Source organism: Panicum virgatum, chromosome 2K (genome assembly GCF_016808335.1).
Source record: "Panicum virgatum strain AP13 chromosome 2K, P.virgatum_v5, whole genome shotgun sequence".
Classification (NCBI taxonomy): domain Eukaryota; kingdom Viridiplantae; phylum Streptophyta; class Magnoliopsida; order Poales; family Poaceae; genus Panicum; species Panicum virgatum.
In genome coordinates, this window is record NC_053137.1 from 7,206,688 (window position 1) to 7,230,814 (window position 24,127).

At 46.5% G+C, this 24,127-nt stretch overlaps 1 protein-coding gene and 1 pseudogene across 1 annotated transcript; one reads left to right on the forward strand and one right to left on the reverse strand.

Annotated features, from left to right (window-relative positions):
- Positions 1-10,056: 10,056 nt before the first annotated feature.
- Positions 10,057-19,151, forward strand: LOC120695014 (annotated as a pseudogene).
- A 904-nt stretch (positions 19,152-20,055) lies between these two features.
- Positions 20,056-23,051, reverse strand: LOC120695015. The gene is made up of 5 exons (XM_039978342.1): positions 22,667-23,051; positions 20,967-21,336; positions 20,781-20,882; positions 20,625-20,699; positions 20,056-20,552 (listed from the first exon to the last, which is right to left on the reverse strand). Exons 1-5 carry the CDS (start codon positions 23,049-23,051, stop codon positions 20,297-20,299), a joined length of 1,188 nt encoding a protein of 395 aa, XP_039834276.1. The 3' UTR covers positions 20,056-20,296.
- Positions 23,052-24,127: the final 1,076 nt, after the last annotated feature.

Genomic DNA, 24,127 nt, shown 5'->3' on the forward strand with positions numbered 1-24,127 from the left:
CAAAATGGCAGATGAAAAAGTAGCAGCAGTCAAGGCCGAGGTCCAGAGACTGCTAGATGCAAATGTCATTAGAGAAGTCAAATACCCAACATGGCTGGCAAACATTGTGCCGGTCAAAAAGAAGAATGGCAAATGGCGCATGTGCATTGATTTCACTGACCTCAATAAAGCCTGTCCGAAGGATGATTTCCCATTGCCAAGAATCGACAGAGTCATCGATGATGCGGCAAATAGTCAACTGATGTCTCTACTGGATTGTTTCTCCGGATACCATCAAATTTGGATGAGGAAAGAGGACGAAGAAAAAACAAGTTTCATAACCCCCTTCGGCACCTACTGCTTCGTGAGGATGCCCGAAGGACTAAAGAATGCAGGACAGTCTTTTTCAAGAATGTCTTCTGTAGTCTTAGAGCATCAACTTAGAAGGAATGTCCTGTCTTACGTTGATGACATTGTTGTAACCAGTTCAATAAGAAGCAACCATGTGGCCGACCTGGCCGAAACCTTCGCAAGCTTAAGAAAAGCAGGACTGTCCTTGAACCCCAACAAGTGCATCTTTGGAGTTCACAAAGGAAAGGTGCTAGGATGCCTAGTGTCCACCAAAGGCATCGAAGCAAACCCTGACAAAGTAAAAGCTCTTTGGAACATGGAGGAGCCAAAGTCCATCAGGGACGTACAGAAACTCACAGGGCGAATTGCAGCCCTAAAAAGATTCATCCCCCACTCTGCAGACCGAAGCCTACCATTCTTCAAGGTCCTTCGCAACGCAAACAAATTTGAGTGGGGCCCTGAGCAAAGCGAAGCCCTCCAGGCGCTCAAAAACCACCTACAGAACATGGTCAAAATGACCTCACCTGACCCGAAGGATGTGTTGCTCCTATACATCGCAGCATCCTACTCTGCCGTCAGTGCAACGCTCGTGCTCGAGAGAGAGAGCGAAGGAAAAAAGAAGCAACTACCTATTTATTTCGTATCCGAAGCTCTCGCAGGCTCGAAGCTCCTGTACTCAGAGCTAGAAAAAATCGCATATGCAGTAGTCATGTCTGCCCGGAAGCTTCGACACTATTTCGAAGCTCACAAGATAATCGTGGTCACAGATCAACCCTTGCATGACTTGTTCAGCAACAGAGAGGCCTCAGTCAGAATTGCAAAATGGGTTTCGGAGCTCTCGGAGTTCTACATAGACTTCGAAAGAAGAACAGCCATTAAATCACAAGTACTAGTAGATTTCATTGCCGATTGGACATCCCCAACATTCAAGGAGGAACCTTTGACTGAAACTTGGATCGTGCACTGCGATGGGGCCTGGTGCAACGACGGAGCGGGCATTGCTGCAATCATAGAGTCTCCTTCGGGAGCAAAAACAAGATACGCAGCACGACTTACCTTCGGCAACCTAGAATCATCTACCAACAACACAACCGAGTACGAAGCCTTGCTCCTGGAACTTCGCAAAATGAAAGCCCTTGGCCACCAAAACTTCATAGTCAAAACAGACTCGAAGGTTGTCAGAGATCACATCGAAAAGGACTCAGAGGCAAGAAAACCCGAGCTCATCGAGTACCTTGATGCAGTTAGATCCATGGAGAAATATTTCAAAGGCTTCGATATCGTTCATATCCCGAGGCACATGAACGACGAATCAGACAAACTGGCAAAGGCAGCATCAAGAAAGGAGCAGTTACCATCAGACGTATTTTTCGAAGAAATCACAGAACCTTCGGTCAAGCCGAAGAGAGAAAAACAAGTCTCAGTCATCTCAGCCGAAGATTGGAGAACACCTATAATGAAGTACCTTCGGGGAAACATCGAGCTGTCAAATGAGAAAGTGGAGAAGAAAATGTTCCAAAGAGCGAGGGGCTACGTTACCTCCAAGGGAGAACTGTTCAAGTCAGGTGTCACCAGCCCATGGTTAAAGTGCATCTCGACAACTGAAGGAATCGAGCTCCTCAAGGAAATTCACTCCGGGTTTTGCGGATCCCACATTGGCTTCAGACAACTTGTCTCCAAAGCCTTCAGCCAAGGATTCTTCTAGCCAACAGCCCTGAAGGACGCCCAGCACATAGTGAAAACATGCCAAGCATGCCAAATGATGGGCCCGAAGCCCTCAAATCCTTCGGAGCCAATTCAGCTGATACCCCCGACCTGGCCTCTTCAAAGATGGGGAATTGATCTAGTGGGCCCCCTACCCACAGCTCAGGGCAATTACAAGTACGCAGCAGTTGTTGTTGAGTACTTTACAAAATGGATCAAAGCCAAGCCACTCATCAACATCACATCAGAAACAATCAGAAAATTCTTTTGGCAGAACATCGTTTGCAGGTTCGGGGTCCCAAGGGAGATCACCGTCGATAACGGAAAATAGTTTGATTCACAGCTCTTCAGAGAATTCTGTTACAGTCTGGGCACGAAGGTAATCTTTGCTTCGGTGTACAACCCACATTCCAACGGGGCTGTCGAAAGGGCCAATGGCATCATCTTCGGCAGCATCAAGAAGTGCATGTTTGATCAGAAAAAGGGAAAATGGGCAGATGAACTCCCGAAGGTCATCTGGTCCCACAACACCTCAGAATCAAGAACCACCAAGTTCACCCCATTCAGGCTACTATATGGTGCCGAAGCAATGACACCATAAGAGCTTAAGAATCGAAGCCTAAGGGTGACTCATCAAATCGAGGGCACACCCTCGGAGGAGAAAGACCTCATAGAGCTAGACATCCTACAAGCTTCGGAAAATCTAGAAAAGTATCAACAAGAAACAACGAAGTGGAGAGACAAGAAAATAGTGAAAAAGGACATCGCAGTCGGAGACTGGGTCCTAAAAAGGAAGCCAAATGCCGAAACCTCCGGCAAACTTCAACCCAAGTTGGAAGGACCATTCCTAGTAATCAAAAGCAATAGGCCAGGGTCGTATCACTTGTCCGACGCCGAAGGCAATGAGCTGCAGCATCCTTGGAATGCCGACATCCTCAAAAAGTACTACATTTAAGTTTGTAAAAAGGATGCATCGCGAAGCTATAAGCGATCGCGGACCTTCGCATCTATTTTCAGTTACTTCTTACATTGTAAATGGGCCGTACTCTTTTCATCACAAGGGGAAACTTCGCACAGGAGGTGAGGTTTTTTACGAGGCGGACTCAGTGTAAACAATCTCAATACAATGAATTTTCCCCAAACAGTGTCACTCTCGCCTAAGCAACCAAAATGGCAAGCTTCGGCAAGCATCTCCATACTAAACAAAACAGTAAGTTAGCAAAGTATGCAGAATCCGCAAATTTTGCATACTTATCAAAACAAAGGCACAACAAGTGCAAAAACGCCAAGGGGCTTCGACCTTTCAAAAAGTCCGAACCAAAAAACCTTCGGCACAAACGCACAACAAGTGCAAAAACACCAAGGGGCTTCGACCTTTCAAAAGGTCCGAACCAAAAAATCTTCGGCACAAACGCACAGCAAGTGCAAAAACGCCAAGGGGCTTCGACCTTTCAAAAGGTCCAAACTAAAAAACCTTCGGCACAAACGCACAACAACTGCAAAAACGCCAAGGGGCTTCGACCTTTCAAAAGGTCCGAACCAAAAAACCTTCGGCACAAACGCACAACAAGTGCAAAAACGCCAAGGGGCTTCGAGCTTTCAAAAGGTCCGAACCAAAAAACCTTCGGCACAAACGCACAACAAGTGCAAAACGCCAAGGGGCTTCGACCTTTCAAAAGGTCCGAACCAAAAAACCTTCGGCACAAACGCACAACAAGTGCAAAAACGCCAAGGGGCTTCGACCTTTCAAAAGGTCCGAACAAAAAAAAAAACTTCGGCACAAATGCAAAACAAGTGCAAAAACAACGCCGAGGATTCGAACTTTCAAAAGGTCCGAACCAAAAAACCTTCAACACAAATGCACGACAAGTGCAAAAACGCCAAGGGGCTCCGACCTTTCAAAAGGTCCGAACCAAAAAACATTCGGCACAAGTGCAAAAACGCCAAGGGGCTTCGACCTTTCAAAAGATACGAACCAAAAACCAACGACAAAAAGGGCACAATAAGTGCAAAGCGAAGGCCAATAGGCTACCTCGGAAAAATCGAAAGATGGATGCCAGAAGGGGGGGACGTTTTTTCCACAAGAACCTTCGGCACACATCATTCGATTTACCCAAAAAGAGCTAAGCCTTTCGAGGACAACAGCGCGCAAAAAAGGGGGGAGACGTTTTTTCACAAAAAACAAAGATTTCGCGCATTGCCTCATTGGCAAACAGATCATATATCGAAATAACAAACACTTCTTCTTCACAAAATACCTCCGGGCAATGACTCATTAGGAAGGGGGGAGACGTTTTTTGAAGAACCACCCTAACAAGCGTCGCCCCGGACAAAAAGTTACATCCAAAAAGGTCCTTCGACAAGAAAAAGCGAAGGCTGGGGGGAGACCTTTTTCTCCAAGAGCCGCATGATAGTACTACTCTGCAAACTTCGGGTGAAAATATATCAAGCACATCACAAGGCACCTCGAAGGATGCGCAACACAAGGCACCTCGAAGGATGCACAAAAACAGCACCTCGAAGGATACACAACGCAAGGCACCACGAAGAATGCACATCACAAGGCACCTCGAAGGATGCAAATCACAGCACCACGAAGAATGCACACATAAAGGAGACCCGAAGGATACGCAATAAAAGCCATTACAAAGGCAATCGCGAAAGTCACATTCAGACGAAGGGGAAAAACATGTTACAATGAATTTCTACCGGACCAGATTAAATATTCCACAACGCTGCATCCAGGACAAGCAAAGCTAAAAGCCTCCCAGCTCATCAATACCATAGCATTGTTCACATCCTGCACCATGGCAATATTTACAGACCAAAGTCCTAGAAAGCTACCAAAGTAAACTACAAACCAATCTCTACACCTGAGCCCTCGAAGGAAACCTCCGATCTTCGGACGTTCGATTGTCCTCCGAAGGCTGATCAGGAGTCGCCTCCTACACCAAATAGACGAAATCAATTAAAAACAAACAAAAGAAAAAACGAAAAGTTGCTAGAACCAAACCTACCTTAGCAGCTGCGGCCGCCAGAGTCCGAACAGCAACTTTGCCAGAAGTTTCCCAGAAACGCTCAAAAAATGCAGCCTTCACATCTTGAATTCTTCCCACCTCCGCTGCCAAGCCTTCGTAGGGTACATACTGAAAACCATCGAGTCGGGCAAGGTAAACTGCGCTGGCACGAAGAAGATTTCCAACAAGCCCCTCGAAGGAGACAGAGGCCGCGTTGTCATTTGCAATACTCATCACCTCACCGAGGCCCTCGAACTCGGACAGCAACCAGTCCAAAAGCAGGAAGAAAACTTGGGGACCTTCGACCGGCTCAGGCAAGGGCAAAGGCTCCGCTCCAAGGGCAGAAAGAGCCTTCTTGTACTCTTGGTACACCCCATCGGCTCGTCTGGCAACCTCGGGTAAGACCCGCTTGAGTTCAGTCATTTTAGCCTGAACCCACTCCAGCTCGGTGATCCTACTCTTAAGGTCAGCCTTCTCGTTCGCATCCCCCTCCACGGTCCTCCGAAGGCTCTCCAGAACCTTCTCGTTATCCGAAGCAACAGACCTTCAGTTGCTGGTTCTCGTCCTTCAAAACGAGAATTTCAGCCTCAGCCTGCCGGACCTTGTCAGCCAAACCCAGTCTCTCGGTGGCACTCGCCACCCGAAGGTCCGCGTCCGCTTTGGCCTTCTGCATCAAAGCTCGACTGGCGTGGGCAAGCTTCTTGCTCAGCTTAGCAACAATGAAAGCAGCGTCGGAGGTAGACGCCTCTGCCACGGCTGCATTAAATCCTGAATCAAAAACAAAATCACCTCCGGGAAAACCAAAAATCAAAGGAAGGCCAAACGTAATCAGACGCCACCCTACCCCTTTCAGGAGGGAGAATCCCAGTCATGCCAGGCCCCTGCATCGCGGCCAAGAGCTGCTGCATCGACACCGACATAGCTGCAAAAAGTAACATAAATAAAAACCCCTTCGAGAGCGACGAACAAGTTAGGTAATCAGGAAAAGCCAAGTAGGTGAAAATTACCAGACTCGTCGAAGGCCATCCCCTCCAACGCCTCCACCTCTTTATCCGAAGGTGGAGCAGAAGAACCACCGGGAATCTCCCCACCTCTGAGCGCCATCGTCTCACCAACCAAGATTTCTCCCTCTTCGATGTTCACCGCAAGAACAGGCTGTGCAGCGGTCGGTGCCTGAGCTGGACCTTTCGGGGCGTCAGCCGTCGAGTCGGTCACCCTCGGCACGGGTGGCTTCGGGATGTCCACAGGCTTGGCCCCAGTTTTGACGAGGCTTTGAATCCTCCGGCGCTTCGTCGTACCTTCGGAGGAACAATGAAGATTAATCAGCGCTTTCGCCACCTCAACCCGATGGCCGGAACCGAAAAGCATGGTCCCGTACTCATCACTAAGATCATAACGGGATCTAAAAAGCCTCCCCTCGGGAACTACGATCTCCCCGCCCACCGTCCCCATGAACTCTTCCATGAATGAGGGTGTACCGCTGTCGCCCGAAGACACCTCCTCATCTCGCGCCTTCCTCTTGGCGCTCTCAGCCCTCGCAATAGAAACCTTCGTGCTCGAAGGTTTCTGACCACGCCCGCGTCCCCGCGTGCCAGTAGCCCCGGAGCCCCCCGCCTCCTCCACCTTAGCCTTGCCCCTAGATTTTGACTCAGGAACCTCCGAACCAACGTTCCCCGGCGGCGTCATTCTTGGAATGGCGTTCGCCGGAACCGACCGAGGCTCGTAAGCAACACCCATCTCAGCCAAGCAACGGTTCAATCGAAGGTTCCCTCCGCACACCTCCACCAAAGAAAGATACTCCTTTTTGTTCCAAGGGCCCAGTATCTCCGCAGCCTGCCGCTTCAGCTCATCCACAATAACTTCGTCACTGGAACCCTCGGGCCTCCGAAGCCCAAAAACCGGAGAAGTCACATCATACTTCAAACCAACAAAGCGCTTACGCTCGAACCTTGATGGAGACCAGCCAGCAGCAAGCGGCCAAACCTTCGCAGCCAGAAATTCCTCGACAGCATCCCTGCCACCACAAACTTGGCAAGCCGTCATGAAGGCCTCCAGACACGATTTGAAACCTGGCCCGCGCTTGCTGAAGGCAGGCTGATAGAAGTGATCAAACATCTCAATGTCCGAAGCCAGCAGATACTTCTCCTCACCAGAGCCTTCGGGGTCAGGGAAGCCAATCTTGGTGTAAAACCAATATCCTAACCAGTTCCCCTCCCACTTGTTCTTGTAAGCTGTCGAGAGCATAACCTTTAACAGACCGGTCCTTTTGTTCGGCTTACGAGGTACGAAGGTGCAGCAGCCGTTCTGAACCTCGCTAAGCTCCGAATCATCATCTACGTAGACCTTACGAGGCTGGCAGTGCAGCTGGAAAAGCCTACAAAAGGCATCCACAGACACTTCCCCTCCGAAGCTGCGCACCACCCACAGAAATTTGGCCAGTGCAACAATCCCGTTCGGGGTAAAGTGGTGTAGCTTCACGTTGAATGGCTCCAAAAGCTTCGGCACAATTGGATCCATCGGAAGTCTAAGCCCAGCTGTAAAAAAATCCTTAAAGACCACAACCTCGCCGGTCTCTGGTACAGGAATCAATTCTGCCCCCGGAGGTTGACAAACACCCTCGGCGAAATAGCCCTTCGTAACATAGAAGTCTATCATGCTCTGAGATACGACAGATGGCTCGAAAAGCAAAGTCTTACGTTTCTCCGGAGCCATCAGTTCCGACACATCCGCGGACACCGCCGAAAGACTCTCGCTGGATTGCTGCTGCTGCTGAGATGGCTGCGAACCACCAACCTCTCCTTCGGGAGCTTGACCTGAGTCTGCACGAAGAACCGCCCTCTTAATGAATGCCATATCTACAAAAACAAAGTCAAATTAGAAACAAAGGCCCAAACGAACCTTCGATCAGCCTCGCTGTTTGTTTAGTGCGAGCCATGAGCCGCAAAGCTACTTACACCGAAGAAAACAAGCAGCCTGATTCGCACGAAAGAAAAACCTTCGGAAAAAGCGCTTTATAGCCGAAAGCGTCGAAGGTAAACCAAGCTCGAGAGGGCACATGCTTTACCCCCCACCTCCGCTTTTATAGGCGGTGAAAAGCAACAGTACCAATGGAAAAACCGAGGAGACGGCCAACCAAGCGGCGCAATCAGAGCCCGACACGTACACAACAAAAACCGACCGTTGCAGCCGACGGTTCGGGAGACGTTTTTCCTCGGGAGCTTACCGAAGGTTACGCGCAATCTTCTTCATTAACGAGGGTTCGGACCGTCAGCTTCGGACCTCGCCCTCGAGGGGCTACTGTTGGGGATTGGACCTTCGGGTCAAGCCCTCACCCTCAGAAATGCTCCCTAACCTGTTTGCAGGGCCACAACAAAATGGAGCCAAGCATACCCGAAGATATCAGATGAACACTAAGAAGCGCAAGCTCAGAAACCATGACCTTCGGTCCGAAGGATATCACCTTATGAAGACCGAAGGTAACGGATGGCTGCCCAGGAGCGTAAGCGCAAACACCAAGACCTTCGTTCCGAAGGGTACCGCTTCCGTCGTGCCGAAGGTGACAAACGGCCACCCGGAAGCATTAACTCGAAGATCAAGACCTTCGGGAAAAGAGCCCGCGACCGGGAACGAGGATGACGGCTGGTCGATCGTTGATGGAACCTTCATGGCCCAAACTCCCGGAGGTACCCGAAGGTTGTTGTAACCTTCGTCGGTTGAAGACATGTGAGTAAAACGTGAATATGTGATAAGGTCGGATTTGTACACCTCCCGAATATGTGAGAAGGTCGGATTTGTAAACCTCTCACCTTGTAATTTTACCCCGGAACCGGCTAAGAGTGAGTTGTAAATGAGTTGGGAGGGGGCAATTTAGGAAAACCTGGCCGAGGGCTAGGGGTATAAATAGCTCCCTCTCTCCACAGTGTAAATGGTTGAATTTTCTAATCATTATTGGAGAGTTCGACACCTACTTTCATTGTCACCTTTCTTACTATTCATGCTCTCTGTCTGGGCATCTAAGAAGCAAAGATCCCAACAACGTCTAAGAGCTTCAGAAACAAAAAATATTTCATCTTGGATTTTATGGCGTTTTAGTTTTTAAACTTCTCTAACTTTAAACAAGTTTATAGAAGAAATTTAATGTTAATATATTTCTATAAATCTGATCAAAACTAAATTTTGAAATGGATGGACTACTATTATCTAAACCTTCTGCATGGTTTTTTTGTTTTTAGCAAATTATCTAAGTCATTTTAAACCTTATGATATCAATCCAACTTTTTTGTCCTTCTGTAATATATATATATATATATATATATATATATATATATATATATATATATATATATACGGTTTACCTTTTTCTTCATGAGTTATTTTAAATGTATTACAGTATATCGTGTCTGGCAAATATTGATATGCCTCTTGGAAAGACTATTGTACTGCTATGTGATGCAGCTTTTAAATAGTGTCAGAACTCAGAAGTCGTCGATATTAGTCGGGCCGGGTGAGGAGCCAACGATACAGAAGAAGTATGGGTCGTGTTAGGCTGTTAGCAGTCTAAAAACAACTCGTGACAGCAGCTGTGATCCAGACTACGCCGCTGGAGACTTGCAGTAGCCCGGCCGCCCTGGCGAGATGAGACGATGAGTTACGTTTTAGCTAGCCTGGCGACATTTTGAAGCTATAACTTCTACACGGTGTAGTCCAGCGACATTTTGAATCTTACATTACTAACACCTGCTCATTATTGCACACAATTAACCCCTAAATTTGCAAAGAATTCCAGTCAACCCTGTCTCCAGAAATACCTACTTCTACTGGCATGGATTTAAGTGAAAAACCGCAACGAATTGAAGCTAAACATATATATGGAGGTTGTGAAACGCATTTACTAATAATAAATATATCTAGGCAAGGTGCAATTAGCTGTTGATGCTCTATATTAACGATGTAATGCAGGCTTAATTTCCATCCAGTCACCTAGCGGTGCAGCAAGAACAGCGCCATGACCACGCCCTCGCAATCTCAGCTGCTGCTGCAAATCCTAGTCCTCCTTGCAGCCGCTGGTGCTCAGCATGAGCCACTGCCAATCACACGCCCGGGCTGTCCGGACAAGTGCGGCAACATCAGCATCCCCTTCCCGTTCGGCATGGAGCCCGGCTGCTTCCTCGCGGGCTTCCAGGTCACCTGCAACCACTCCTTCCAGCCTCCTCGCGCCTTCCTTCCTGTAGCCGTTGGAGGGTCAGCCCAGATGACGACCGTCTCCTCCTACTCGGTCTCCAACACAACAGGCAATCTTTCGGTCGTCGACCAGCGCATCAATTCGGACATCTTGCCGGTCGAGCTCGTCGACATCTCAGTCGCCAAGAACGAGGCACGGGCGTACGGCGCGGTGGCGTCCGTCTGCAACACGAACGCCACCGGCGGGTTCATGCGGGCGGCGTTCACCACCCTGGCGCTCCTCATCGACGGGCCCAACGGCCCGTTCCTGTGTCGCCGGCGCGCAACGTCCTCGTCGGCGTCGGCGTCAAGGTCCAGCCCTTTGCGTTCAGGTACAGATCGATCTTTGCCGAGTGACAGAGACACTCGGCAAAGGCAGAAAAACACTCGGCAAAGAATTCGCCGAGTGTAGCACTCGGCGAAGCGCACACGGCCTTTCTTCTACCGGCGAAAACGGCAATGCTGAGTGCCTTTTTCTCGAGCACTCGGCAAATATTTGCCGTGTGCCACGCCGCACTCGGCAAAAAAAAAAAATGAAACGGGACGGCCGAACCAGCGAACGGAACGGATGGGACGGGATGGGAGCTGAACTTCGCCGAGTGCTGGACTCGTGGCACTCGGCGAAGTTTGGATCTTCGCCGAGTGACAGACGTGTGGCACTCGGCGAAGTTTCAAACTTCGCCGAGTGCCTAGGTAATTAGGCTCGGCAAATATGTTTTCCAGGAAACAGAAAAATGACTTGATCCTATAGCTACAGCAAAGATCCTGTGAATCAGAGTTTACCTTTTGTTGCAACCAATAAATGAAATCGGGCTGAGAATTTCCGGGGCCATTTTTTAGAAGAGACTCCGAATCGTTCTGGGTCGGAGACCTTGAGCGACGCCAGAATTGACGAAGAAATTGCCTGTGTGAAATATGATCAAGGGGTTGGATGCTGCTTAGTGCAAACGCAAGAAGATGTTAAATGAGATGCTGAATCGTGGAATGAGAACTTACCCTATGTACGGCTCCACCTCAGAAAGGTTGGTCAACAGATAAAGCATGATACGGCGCCACTCTTCATGGTTCAGGGTCTTGTACCTCGCATCACTTGCACTTCCAAGTTGCCCTCGGAAAATGCTGAGACTCGATTCATTATCGCCAGCATTGTAACGAGGAGGTGGATTATGCACGCTGGGAAGCTTCTCACCATAGTATTTAGTCGTGAAGTTTGACACCTCCTCCAAAATATATGCCTCAGCAATCGAAGCCTCAATTTTACATTTATTCTTACATTTCGTTCGAAGAACCTTCTGGCATCTTTCAACTGGATAGCACCAACGGAACTACACAGGCCCTCCCATTCTTGTCTCATAAGGCAGATGCAGAAGCAAATGCTGCATTGGATTGAAGAAGGCTGGTGGAAAGATCTTCTCCAACTTACAGAGCAACACGGGAGCCATTTTTTCCATGTCCACAATAACAGCCCGAGATAACTCCTTAGCACAAAGCTGACGGAAAAAATTGCTCAACTCTGCTAGCACGAGCCATACATTATCAGGTAAGTAGCCTCGAACCATCACCGGAAGAAGTCGCTCAATCCATCTATGGTAGTCATGACTCTTTAGCCCGTTGATTCGCATAGTAGTCAAGTTCACACCCCTCCTAAGATTTGCTGCATATCCATCGGGAAATTGTAACTTTTGGATCCACTCTAGTGCTTCTTTCTTCTGGGCCCTCGTGAGGACGAAGTCGGCCTGTGTCTTCTTCCATTTCCTCCCGGGTCCAGGAGTCCTCATTTCGTATCTTGGTCTATCGCACAACATTGCCAGATCCACTCTTCCCTTTACGTTGTCCTTTGTCTTATCAGAAATGTCCATGACTGTTCCAAAAAGTGCCTCCCCCCAATTCTTTTCAGTATGCATCACATCAATGTTGTGTGGAAGCAGAATATCATCAATATAAGGGAGCCTCCACAGCCCAGACTTCTGAGTCCAAGCATGTTCCTCACCGTACCCAACAAAACCACCGCCATCGTTGACTCGGAGAGCGTCTATCTGAGCATGAATCGCAGCACCCGTCATGATCGACGGTGCAATTTCTGTAACTTTTACACCTTTCGTGAAGTTCTTAACATCTTGTCTAAAAGGATGGTTAGCGGGGAGGAATTGTCGATGTTTGTCAAACGACGAATACTTACCCCCCTTCCTCAACCAGATGAACTGCAGAGCTGCCTTGCATGTTGGACATGGGAACTTCCCGTGAGTACACCAGCCGCAGAATATGCCATATGCGGGTAAGTCATGCAGGGAGAATTGGTACCAAACATACATTCTAAAATTTGTCTTTGTTGCTCGATCATAGGTCCACACCCCTTCGTCCCATGCCTCGACCAAATCATCAATCAGAGGCTCCATGTAAACACTCATTTTATTCCCCGGGTGCTCTGGAATAATCAATGACACGAATATGGACTGTCGTTGAAATAGGACCCCTGGAGGGAGATTCAGAGGGATAACAAACACATGCCAGCATGAGTACGAGGCGGCCACCATCCCATAAGGATTGAACCCATCAGTTGCTAGCGCAATACGTACATTACGAGCTTCATTAGCCTTGTCATGATGAATCCTATCAAAATTCTTCCATGACTCACCATCGGATGGATGCACCATCTTGTCAGGGTTGTATCGAACACCTTTCTTGTGCCAGGTCATCTGTTGCGCGGATTCCTCGGTCATGAATAGTCGTTGGATCCTCAGAATGAAAGGAAGGTAGTGTAGGATTTTCACGGGAATCGTGAGCTGCTTCTTAGGCTTACCATCACCAGAGTCCACTTCGAGGAACCTAGAGGCTTTACATTTTGGACAGTAAGCATCTTTCTCATGCTCCTTCCTAAATAAGATACACCCATTTGGACAAGAATGTATCTGCTCATATGGCATCTTAAGTGCACCGAGAATTTTCTGTGCCTGATACATTGACTTTGGCATAATGTGATTTTCTGGAAGCATGCTTCCAAACACGGTCAACAGACTGTCGAAGGCATCTCGGCTCAGGCTAAACTGAGACTTCAAGGCCATTAGCCGTCCGAAGCCGTCCAGCTGAGAAACCTTTGTATGACCGTGAAGTGGTTTCTGTGCAGCCTCCAACATCTCGAAATACGCCTTTGCGGATGCCTCTGGCTCCTCCTCCTGCGGTCCTTCACCGAAATGTGCTTCATGATGGTCATGTAACATGTCTCCAACCCCACCATTAGCATCACAATCATCGATGCGTTGCCTCACGACCTCGTCCCTCATACGGTGGCCTTCACCATGAAAGATCCACCGTGTATAGTCCGGCGTAAATCCATACTTGCAAAGATGTTGGTCCATAACCTTCTTCGTTTTCCGTTTCTTATTTCCACATCTGTTGCACGGACACCACAAGAAACTCGATCCTTCAGCCTGACTCCACGCGGCTTCCAAAAAATCATTGGTCTTTCGAATCCATTCATCGGTCATGGTAGCCTGACTTGGACGGCCCGTGTACATCCAATGACGGTCATCCATCCTCTAGACCGGAGTGAGAATAAAAATCAAATGCAACTACGTGTTGTCCCTACATTCTAATAGGTGAAGGTAGGTCCTAATCCCACCCGAGGATGCGTACATACGGTCAGTTTTCATGGTCCACTACCATCCGAGACAAAATTTCGGCAGCACCTCCCCGCTGTTCTCCAGATACACGTCCCGAAAGGGAGATTGTGTATCCGGAGAACAACGGGGAGGTGATGCCGAGACTCTATCTCAGATGGGAGTTAATCATGGTAACTATCCGTATCTACGCATCCTCGGGCTGTCCAAATAATGTGGACAATTCGAAAGAGATACAATTATAGATATGCAAAGATCCGCATATCTCAATTTTATCTCTTCCGAACGGGAGACGCCTAACTAGGTTACATGAACTACGAGGCGGTGGCGGTGCAAAGACGGTGGCGGTGCTAGATATGCAAAGGCGGTGGCGGTGCTTACAATGGGTCGGCGGTGTAGGCGTGGTCGGCTTGGCGTGGACTCGCAGTTCAAGCTTCTCGTCGAGCACGTCGCAGGCGGACGCCGCTACCAGCCTATATTTTGTGCAGTCAGAACAAATAAAAGGTTAAGCATCATGACTAGCAAGAAAGCAAAATCATCAGCGGAAACTACTAATGCATTGAGGGCCCATTGAACATGACTTTCTCTGTTGACATAATATCCACCTCTTAAGGCTCATGCATGCATGTGAGGGCTAATAAGTGTTACAAATTATTTGGAAATCAGTCTCATCATACTGCACTTTCTGTTTTCAAGGATTTTAGTGAGTCAATATTCATACTGCACAGAGATATGGCAATGATTTATTGATCATGTTAACAAAACAAATATCATTTTATTTGAAGAAGACACATGCCTACAGCTGATCTCTCACTATTTAATTATGACAAAAAAAGTTCTTTTTTTATACAAAAAACACAAATTTATTATGTACATTTTGGCCATATTTCCATCCCTAGTTCTACCATTTGAGCACTGCCTTCCCAGGACACAAATCCTAAGGTGAAAGATATATAAAAAAAATGCAATTAACAGTCACATACACAAATCCAGGGGCGGTGAGGCGGCGCTGGTGGCGCCCGAGGTGTGGAGGCGGTGCCGGGGCTGGTAGACGGCGTCGGGGACGAGCCAGGCCCCTGGGACGCCGCTGTTGGGGCGGGGAGCCGGCGTCCGGGGACGGCCGGGCGTCGGCGTCGGGAGCCCGCGTGGCTTCCGTGGCGAGGACGTGGACGCGGCGTCGTCGCCAGGCGCGGCCTCCGGGGCGGGGGCGGGGATGCGACGCGAGCGCGGCAGCGGGGGCGGGATGTGGCGGGGGCGGGGTGCGGCGGCAGGGACGGGGGCGCGGTGCGGCGGCCATAGAGGGGGCGCGGTGCGGCAGCGGGGGCGGGGGCGCGGTGTGGTGGCGGGGGGGGGGGCAGCGCGGGCGGCGGGGGCAGGATGCGGCGGCCGTGCGTGTGTTGTGTGTGTGTGCGCACGCGTGTGCGGGCGCCGCGCAAAACTAATGGTCGCTGACTTTGCCGAGTGCCCCGATCTGGCACTCGGCAAACAGAAATTTCGCCGAGTGCAAGATCGGGGCACTCGGCAAAGTCAGCTTTTGCCGAGTGCCCTGACTGGACACTCGGCAAAGTGGCCATTCTGAATTTGTTTTCAGAAATTTATTTGAATACAATTTCAAATTTCACAAATTTCTTCAAATAATGGAAAATTTCATTGCCCATTTCAAACAAGAAATCTTACTCATGCTTTAACGAAACTATTTTTCATTATTTCAATCACTATTATTAGCTATATTTCAATTTATATGAACTAATTCTTTTCATCTCAAAAAAAATAAAAATTACAAAACAAATTTGAAAAATAACCGAAATTTAACATGAAACAATTTATGCAGTCTATTGCATATAAAAAAATTAGCATGCTACAACAAAAAAATGTCATTATTTCATGCACTTTTAGTTCAAATTCAATTGTAATACTATAGTTCGGAAAAAAAATTAAAAATTGTCAAATTAATTCAAAAAATCGCCAAAATTTAACATTACACAATTCTTCATATCTTATGACTACAAAAAAAAATTACAAGTAAAACTCCAACTCGAACATCACTCTGACTCGATATCTCAAAGAATCCTTCTGAGTTCTATGAAACTTCTTCGGAGATGCCTCGTTTCGTAAACTACATACATGACAACTTTTCCAAAACCATTTCAAATTTTTACCATAGACTCCCTGTATGAAGCCATGATGTCATGACAAATTTCAAGAATTTATTATTACTTTTGAATTTTATAAATTAAAAACCAATTTGTCCATAGCACACTTGGTCTCGTTTCAGGATCAAGATGTTCAACTTCCCCATTCAATTGTTTGAAAATGTCTCAAATTTGACTAAATAACATAAAAAACATTTTTCCATTCATTATAGTACATTTATACTATATTTTGCAGTTCCAAATTGTATTATCCCCAAAATATCCTGCAATCAAATAAATTAACTAAATATAGTAAACATAACAAAAAATGTACCAAATTCTAATATGCTGTGTTTTGTATAGTATAGTAGCTAAGAAAAAAGTTTGGGCTGTGTTGGAGAAATTTTTTTTGTTATTTCGCCGAGAGCTAAAGAGGACACTCGGCAAAGAGTCTGAATGCCGAGTGCCACGATAATTGCACTCGGCATTATCAAATCTTTGCCGAGTGCCGCAACCTGGCACTCGGCAAACTATAACGGTAACGGTCTTCGCAAAGGCGCACGTGATCGTCTTTGCCGAGTGCCCTATGCGTGGCACTCGGCAAAGAGGTGTTTGCCGAGTGTCCCCTTGCGGGCACTCGGCAAACAATAACGGCCGTGGCGGGTAACGGCCGCGGCGGGAGTTTGCGGCGCACACGTGAGGCTGTGTGCCGAGTGCTGCCCGCGTGGCACTCGGCAAAGCCAATATTTGCCGAGTGTTGAATTTTTGCCGAGTGGCTTTTGGTAAGCACTTGGCAAATTGTAACTTTGCCGAGTGCTGATATCTTGCACTCGGCAAAGCCTTCAGCTCTCGGCGAACATCGGGTTTCCGGTAGAACTGCACTTGGTGCCCGAGGGACCGACTACCTCGTCGACTGCCACTCGTCCCTCATGGAAAACCTGCAGCTCGCGTCCAGCTCCAACGGGTCGTGCTCCGGGGCCGGCTGCTGCCGGGCCTCCCTGCCGGAGACGATGCCGCTCACCGGAGTTTCGGTCGAGATGATGCCCCCCAAGACGACCCTGAACAACTCGCTGTGGGTGACCAACCCGTGCTCCTTCGCCATGGTGGTCGAGGATTCATGGTACAACTTCTCGACAGCGGACCTGTACGGCAACACCAGCAACAAGTTCCCCCGGGGCGTGCCCTAAGTGATCGATTTCGCCATCAGGAACGCCAAATGCCCGGCGAAAGGCCAGCAGCCACCTCCCGACTACGCGTGCGTTAGCGGCAACAGCTCTTGTGCCGACGTGACCAATGGTTACGTTTGCAAGTGCCTGGAACACTACGAGGGCAACCCCTACATCCCTAATGGATGCCAAGGTAATAGCGTATCAGTTTGTTGACTCCAGCAGGGAATCCATGGGTATGTACACTTATCCTGTTCTAATTCCACTACATTTTTGCGTCCAGACATAGATGAATATGCAAGAACAGGCTTTTAGGGTATGACTGTCCATGCAAACCCGGAATGAAAGGCGACGGCAAAATAGGAACATGCAAAGACGCATTCCCCCTGGTAGCAAAGATGGTTGTAGGTAAGCACTAAGCTGAGCCTAATTAACAAGACTATTTAATTATATTGCAGCTATTTGCTTCGTTATATATGTATACAATGTATTTAAGGTTTTATTTCTTTAGCACACATGGCAGGACTCTAAGCTAGTCTGATAGACGAATTAAATACACTCCCACCTTTTCTGAATATATGGTGTTTATAGTTAGCTTAAAATGAATTAAAACTTAAGACGCTCTTTCCCAAGTATTTAGAATAAAACTAAAAATTTAATGATTGCAGGATGATGTTTAATAGGATGTTTTGTAGAAGGATATTTTTGGATTAGCAAAGGCAATTGTACGAAATGTGTTGAAGGTGGTCTAGATAAAAAAATATAGTTCTATTTTACTACCTAGCTCAACAATATAAATTTCCCCCATGCAGGTGTAATTGGTGGTTTCTTTGTCTTGGCGGCTCTGTTATTCCCCATTCTTCTTCGCAAAGAGAAAAAGAAGATGAGGGAGTTCTATGAAAACAATGGTGGGCCTATATTGGAGAAAACAAAAATTATAAAGCTTTTCAAAAAGAAAGAGCTTAAGAAAATTTTAAAGAGGAAAAATTTAATAACTGAAAAAGGTTGCCATGGTGAAGTTTACAAGGGCCTTCTTGATAACAAACAAGTTGTAGTTAAAAAGCCAAAAAGTAGTGGCGCACAAGAGAATAAAGAACAATTTGTAAATGAAGTCATCATCCAATCTCAAGTCATCCACAAGAACATCGTTAGGCTGATAGGTTGTTGCCTCGAAGTTGATATCCCGATGCTTGTTTATGAGTTCGTTCCCAGAGGTAGCCTTGAAGATATTCTTCACGGAAACAACAAGGTAGTGCCTCTCAACATTGATGCGCGTTTGAGCATTGCTGCACAATCAGCAGACGGTCTAGCTTATATGCACTCAAAAACCAACAATAAAATCATACATGGTGATATTAAGCCAGCAAATATACTCTTGGATGACAACTTTATGCCAAAGATCTCAAACTTGGGCGTATTGAGATTGAATGCAAGAGTTAAAGAAGGCCCAGAAAATGCCATTGATGATTGGAGTTACATGGATCCAAAATATATGCAAACAGGACATCTAACGGAAAAAAATGATGTCTACAGTTTTGGAGTTGTGATCTTGGAACTTATAAGCAGGAAAAAAGCCACATATTCAAAAGATAATAGCTTAGCAAGGAGTTTTCTTGATGCTGACAAAGGGAAGAGGGTGGCCGACTTGTTTGACAATGAAATTGCACAGACGAACAATTTAGAGCTTCTTCGAAGTCTGGCAAAGATCGCTATGGAGTGTTTTAGCCTCGATATGGATCAAAGACCATCAATGATAGATGTAGCAGAGCGCCTTCTCAAACTAAATCAGTATCATAACACTTAAGTCAATTGCCAGTAAGTTCATGCACAATGAAAAAGATATGCAACTATCAATGTGGCATTTTTTTAGCAGTGTGGCAATATTATTCTTTTTTCAATTCCTGTTATGAACAAATCCCTGAAGTTAGAAGCCGGGGGCTGCAGTCTCCCTTGATTTGAACAACTTTATTGTACGGCATCAGACTTGTTATGTAATGTTATGTTTAAAGTGATTAAATGCATATATTATCATTGTTTTTTTTCTCTCCATTATTTGGCATTTGAAGTACAATTCATTTGTGAACTATAGTGTTTTCCATCCTGGCAAGAACTTCCTTCAATCCTAGAGAAGAAAAAAAAACTGTACCAGCAAAAACCCAGTACCAGCAGCAACTTTGCACTTAGCTAGCGAGCAAGGAAGGCACGATGCCCAGTCCCCAGCTTGCCCTTTGTGGGCACATACACTTCTTATGCTGCAGTTTGTGGCCACATAAACTTCTCCTAGTGCTCCAGTAGTTGGTTAACTCATCAGCGCAGCCACGCACACAGTACACCAAACTACATACAATTCATTTTGCTGGAATTAATAGCTTCCATATGCGTTTAGTTTCAGATAAAAACAAGATTCATTTTGCTACAATTAATAAATTTCAGCTGCGTTCAGTTTCAGATTATAGCAAGATTCAGCAAAGTTCAGTTTCAGACAAGAGCGAGAGAATTCCTTATTTGCCATCAAAATTTACATTGCTTCCCTATTTGCCATTGAGAAAGTTTTCTTTTCCTATTTGCCATTGAGCTAAACTTCATTTCCCTTCCTGCCACTTCCGTCCGTCTGTAAGGATGACGGTGTTAGAGAGCAGATGAAAGGACTATTTTACCCTCGGTACAAACTCTATTGTAAAATTTGGTGTTTCCTTTCTTGCCATTAGAATTTGGCTATCATTTCCTTGCTTGCCATCAGCCTGTGTATCGCTTCTTGATGTAATTAAAAGTGGACATGGAGCTGTTAAGATATGCACAATTATATTTTTTCACACATGAATAATCACCAATAATTCATCCATAACACATCAGATTCAAGACACATCCATAACACATCAGGTTCAAGAGACATGACCCAGACCGTGACATTACCTTATGGCCATTAAACAATGTACAGATCACATTATATCATGTGTTCATTGTGGCCAAGCAAAAGGATTATACTACTAGGTGAGAGATCTCACTGGTGATGAAATGCTAAGTTGTTCATGCATACATAAGGCCAGAATCACATTACATCATAGTTGCTCATGCAAAGCACCACCAAAACAAAATAAATAAGCATCCATTCACAGACTGAGCCTTCTTTTACTTCTTGTTGACATTGCTGGGCTACTTGGATATGTTGTTTTGCTTCTAGTGCCCATTGCAGGGCTGTCAAGTTTGAGCTTCTTTACCTTTTCTGTCTTCTCCTTGACTGCAGCCCTTTTCTTGCCTCTAGTTTTGGTTGGTGCCTTCTCAGTTTGTTGTCCGGAATTAGACAAAACCACAGGATATTCAATGGAGAGGGCCTCAGGCTGATTGGATCCACTTAATCTCCTTGACCTGACATGCATACATTTGAGTAAGACAAAAAAAAAAGTGTGAAGATAGCACACAATATGTTAAATCAACTACCTGACATATTTTCCTTTTCCAGAACTTGAGGTGCGACCTTTTCTTTTTTTCTTAGCTGAAAGTTCACTGTTTTGGCTATGGAAAAAGATAGAATAAATAAGTGATTGTTACTTGTTTTTTTGTTGGTACTAGTGTTTCAACAGTATGAGGCCTAACCTTGGTGGAAAACTCATGCAGGGTGCTGCTGCATCATCCAATGGGACAATGCTTAACTCAGTGGCTGCCATGGTAGTTTTCTTTGTCTTCTTCTTTGGTGGCCTGCATAGGAATCATAGAAACATAGGAATAACATCAAATTATTTTATAAATTCTTGTAAGAATGTAAACACACATAAGCTGTACCTTTCAGCCAACAGGGCTGCAATGTCCTCCGGGTCACCTTCCCTGCATTTGTACCAGCGATGACCATAGCCCTTGCAAACCTTACATTGGTGCTGCCCCTTTTTCTTCTCTGCACATCCTTTGAACCTCTCAGTTCTTCTCCTACCACCTGCTACAGCCTTTAAAAGTGGTGGATTCATGAAGAATCCATGTTCAGATTTTGGCCACTGAGACTTGTCCACCAATGCAGGGAGTTGCTGAGCATAGGCTGTTCTAAATCTCTCTACAGAGTAGAAGGGGTCCACATAATTCTCTAGGGATGCATTGCTAAGTGAAGTAATGAATGCTAAAGCATGTACACAGGGAATGCCTGAAACTTGCCATTGTCTACATGTACATGTTTTGTCATGTAGGTTGACCACACACCTAAAGCCACTGCCAGACAATACAGAAACTTCAGCAAGCCCATTTCCACATTCTATCACATCCAAGTCCAAGTCCCTGCTCCTTTCATTCAACCTTTTCAATATGTGGGGCAGAATTAACCCTTCCAAAATGTTTGAGATTTTCCTCCTTCGGTTCCACTTTTGCATAAGCAATTGTCTAATTCTGTCCATGAGATCATCCAAGTTCAAGGACTTGTAGTCTTTAATCTAGTTGTTGAAGCTCTCTGCTAAATTGTTAGTCACATAGTCAACCTTACTGGCCGTTGAGAATTGGCTTCTTGTCCATAATCTAGTGTGCCACTGCCTTAGATATTGTGTTGCAGCTGGGTTTGCTTGTTCTATTTCAGCCCAGTGCTTCTCAAAGATGTATGGATTCCATGCATATGCAGCCTGCCATAGATGTTCATCAAACACCTTTCCACGATACCTCTTCTTAAAGTTTGTTACCAAGTGGTACATACACTCCCTGTGTTCTGCTTCTAGAAACACATCTTTCACTCCTGTCATCACTGCTTGCCCAGCATCAGTGCATATGGCTAAGCCTCTTGGTGATCCTATTACCTTCTTAAGCATTTGCATGAACCAAGTCCAGTTCTCATTGGTTTCAGAATCCATCACTCCAAAAACAACAGGATACATCCAGTTATGACCATCAACAGCACAAGCAGTAGCCAATTGCCCCTTATACTTTCCTGTCAAGAAAGTGCTATCTATTGCTAGATATGGCCTACAGCCACTAAGAAACCCCTCTATGCATGGTTTAAAAGCAACAAACAGTCTACTAAATCTGATCTTGTCATTTATTTTGTGATGTTCAATGTCAACTAAACTACCAGGACAGACCATCTCAACTTGTGCCTTAAACTTATAAAGATTGTCAAAGCTAGTATCCCAATCACCATAAATCTGTTTTAGTGCTAGCTCCTTACCCATATATACTCTCTTATAGTGAACCTTTATCTTGTAGTGCTCTCTGATCTTTTGTTGTAATGCTTTTGGTCCCAACTTTGGATCCTCAAGTAACCAGCCCTTCACCTTGTCACATACCCAATGCTTGGATGCATTCTTCGCTTTCTCTTTCCTTCTAGTGCTTGAACAGATATGACCAAAAGGGTTACGTGTTACCTGAACAAGTGAAATAATGAGAGGTCAAAAATTGTACAGCAAGCAAATTTTACAACAATGAACATTCAGCAATTACCTTTATAGTTTGCTTGTCATCCATTGTAGAAGCATGTAACCTCCAGGGGCAGTTATCTTCTTGCTTCCTTGTACAATAGGCTCTGAATCTGCCCTTATCGCTCTTTTCTGTGTTGTATTCAAACTCATGTTTGATAGCATGTTGAGCTAATGCCAACTTAAATACTTGAATATTTGGATATGTCATCCCAACATGCATTGGAGGGTCATTTTTATCATAATCTGCATCTATAGGCTCCATCCCTTCTACCTCATTTTCATCATCCATCTCAGAGTCTGAACCTGAATCAGAATCTTCTTCTACCACATAGTCTGCGTCCTTGTCCTCGCCCTTGCTTGGAACATCATCCGCAGGCTCCTTGCCCAAGTACGTGCTCTCCTCATCAATATCTACGTACTCATTCTCTAGTAATGGATTTGGACAATTTTCGTCCTCAGATTCAGGCTTTCCTTTGTTCATAGGCTACTTTCCTTTGTTCATAGGCTGCTTTTGCTTTGGATCACAAGTAAAATCAGAATCAACATCACTAGCACCAGGCCACTTAGTGATTGGTATATATGGTTCCAAAGGATCATTGTATGTAATGGCCATGTCAACAACCTTGTTCTCGGTGTGTTTCTAAAACATTGACAGCAACTCTTGGTCTGTTTTAACTTCAGGAAAAGCTGCCAAATAACTATCATAATAGTGCACATGAACAACTTCCTGGTAACCTGGGGGATACTGGTTTACGATGGACTCAATGAAATCCTTAAAATTTGTCGTGTCTGAATCAACAGCCTTCTCGAACAGAAAACAAGTGACATCTTTCCTAACCTTTTTTGGGTTGCCAATAATTCTAATTTTCAGTAAGTAACTTGAACTAGCATCCATCCTATCAACCAAAATAATAAAACTAACTCAAATTTTGTTGGATCTCTTCTATTTCTACTGAACTAGCAACATCTTGAAACAAAGAAAAAAAATATTGTGCTGGAAAACCAAGCCATTCGCGAGTACTCACCCTTCCAATAGCCATTTGCTTGCTCCAGCGAGGCTCCCGCAGAGGGCAAGCTCCGCACCTGGGCTGCTCCCGCGGGGGATAGCGGCCGCTACCGCCCGCCGCTCCTCTAGCGCCGGCGGCTGCAACGGATTGCCCCTGGGCAGCGCGGGAGCTGGGGCGCACATGCCGTCCGCGCTGCCCGTGTGGGGGGCCGCGACCCCTGCCGCCCACAGCTCCTCCAGCGCCAACGGTCGCATGGAGTCACTGGGCTCCCTGGACGCCTCGGGAAGGGGACCGCCAGGCTCCCTGGGCGCCTCGGGAGGGGGACCGCCGGGCTCCCTGCCGCTCCTGTGGGGGGGGGGGGGGGCGGCCACGCCCGCCCACCCTTCCTCCAGCGCCGGCGAGCTCATGCACGCGTGAGCGGGGGTGCGGCTAGTGCGGCCCCTCAGCGCAGGAGCAGCCAGGCGGGGAGAGAGCGTGGTGAGGAGAGCGTTAGATCTAGGGTTTGGTGAGGACAGCGTGGGGAGAGAGGAAATGAGAAAGGGAGCACGGG

Excerpts from the sequence above, each read along its gene's own strand:
- LOC120695015 (XM_039978342.1), bottom strand. The coding sequence starts at position 23,051 with ATGAACAAAGGAAAGCCTGAATCTGAGGACGAAAATTGTCCAAATCCA. Across the intron at positions 21,337-22,666 it reads GGGCAGATTCAGAGCCTATT|GTAGACAATGGCAAGTTTCA; the intron begins GTACAAGGAAGC and ends AAACATGTACAT. Across the intron at positions 20,553-20,624 it reads GGAAAAGGAAAATATGTCAG|GTCAAGGAGATTAAGTGGAT; the intron begins GTAGTTGATTTA and ends TATGCATGTCAG.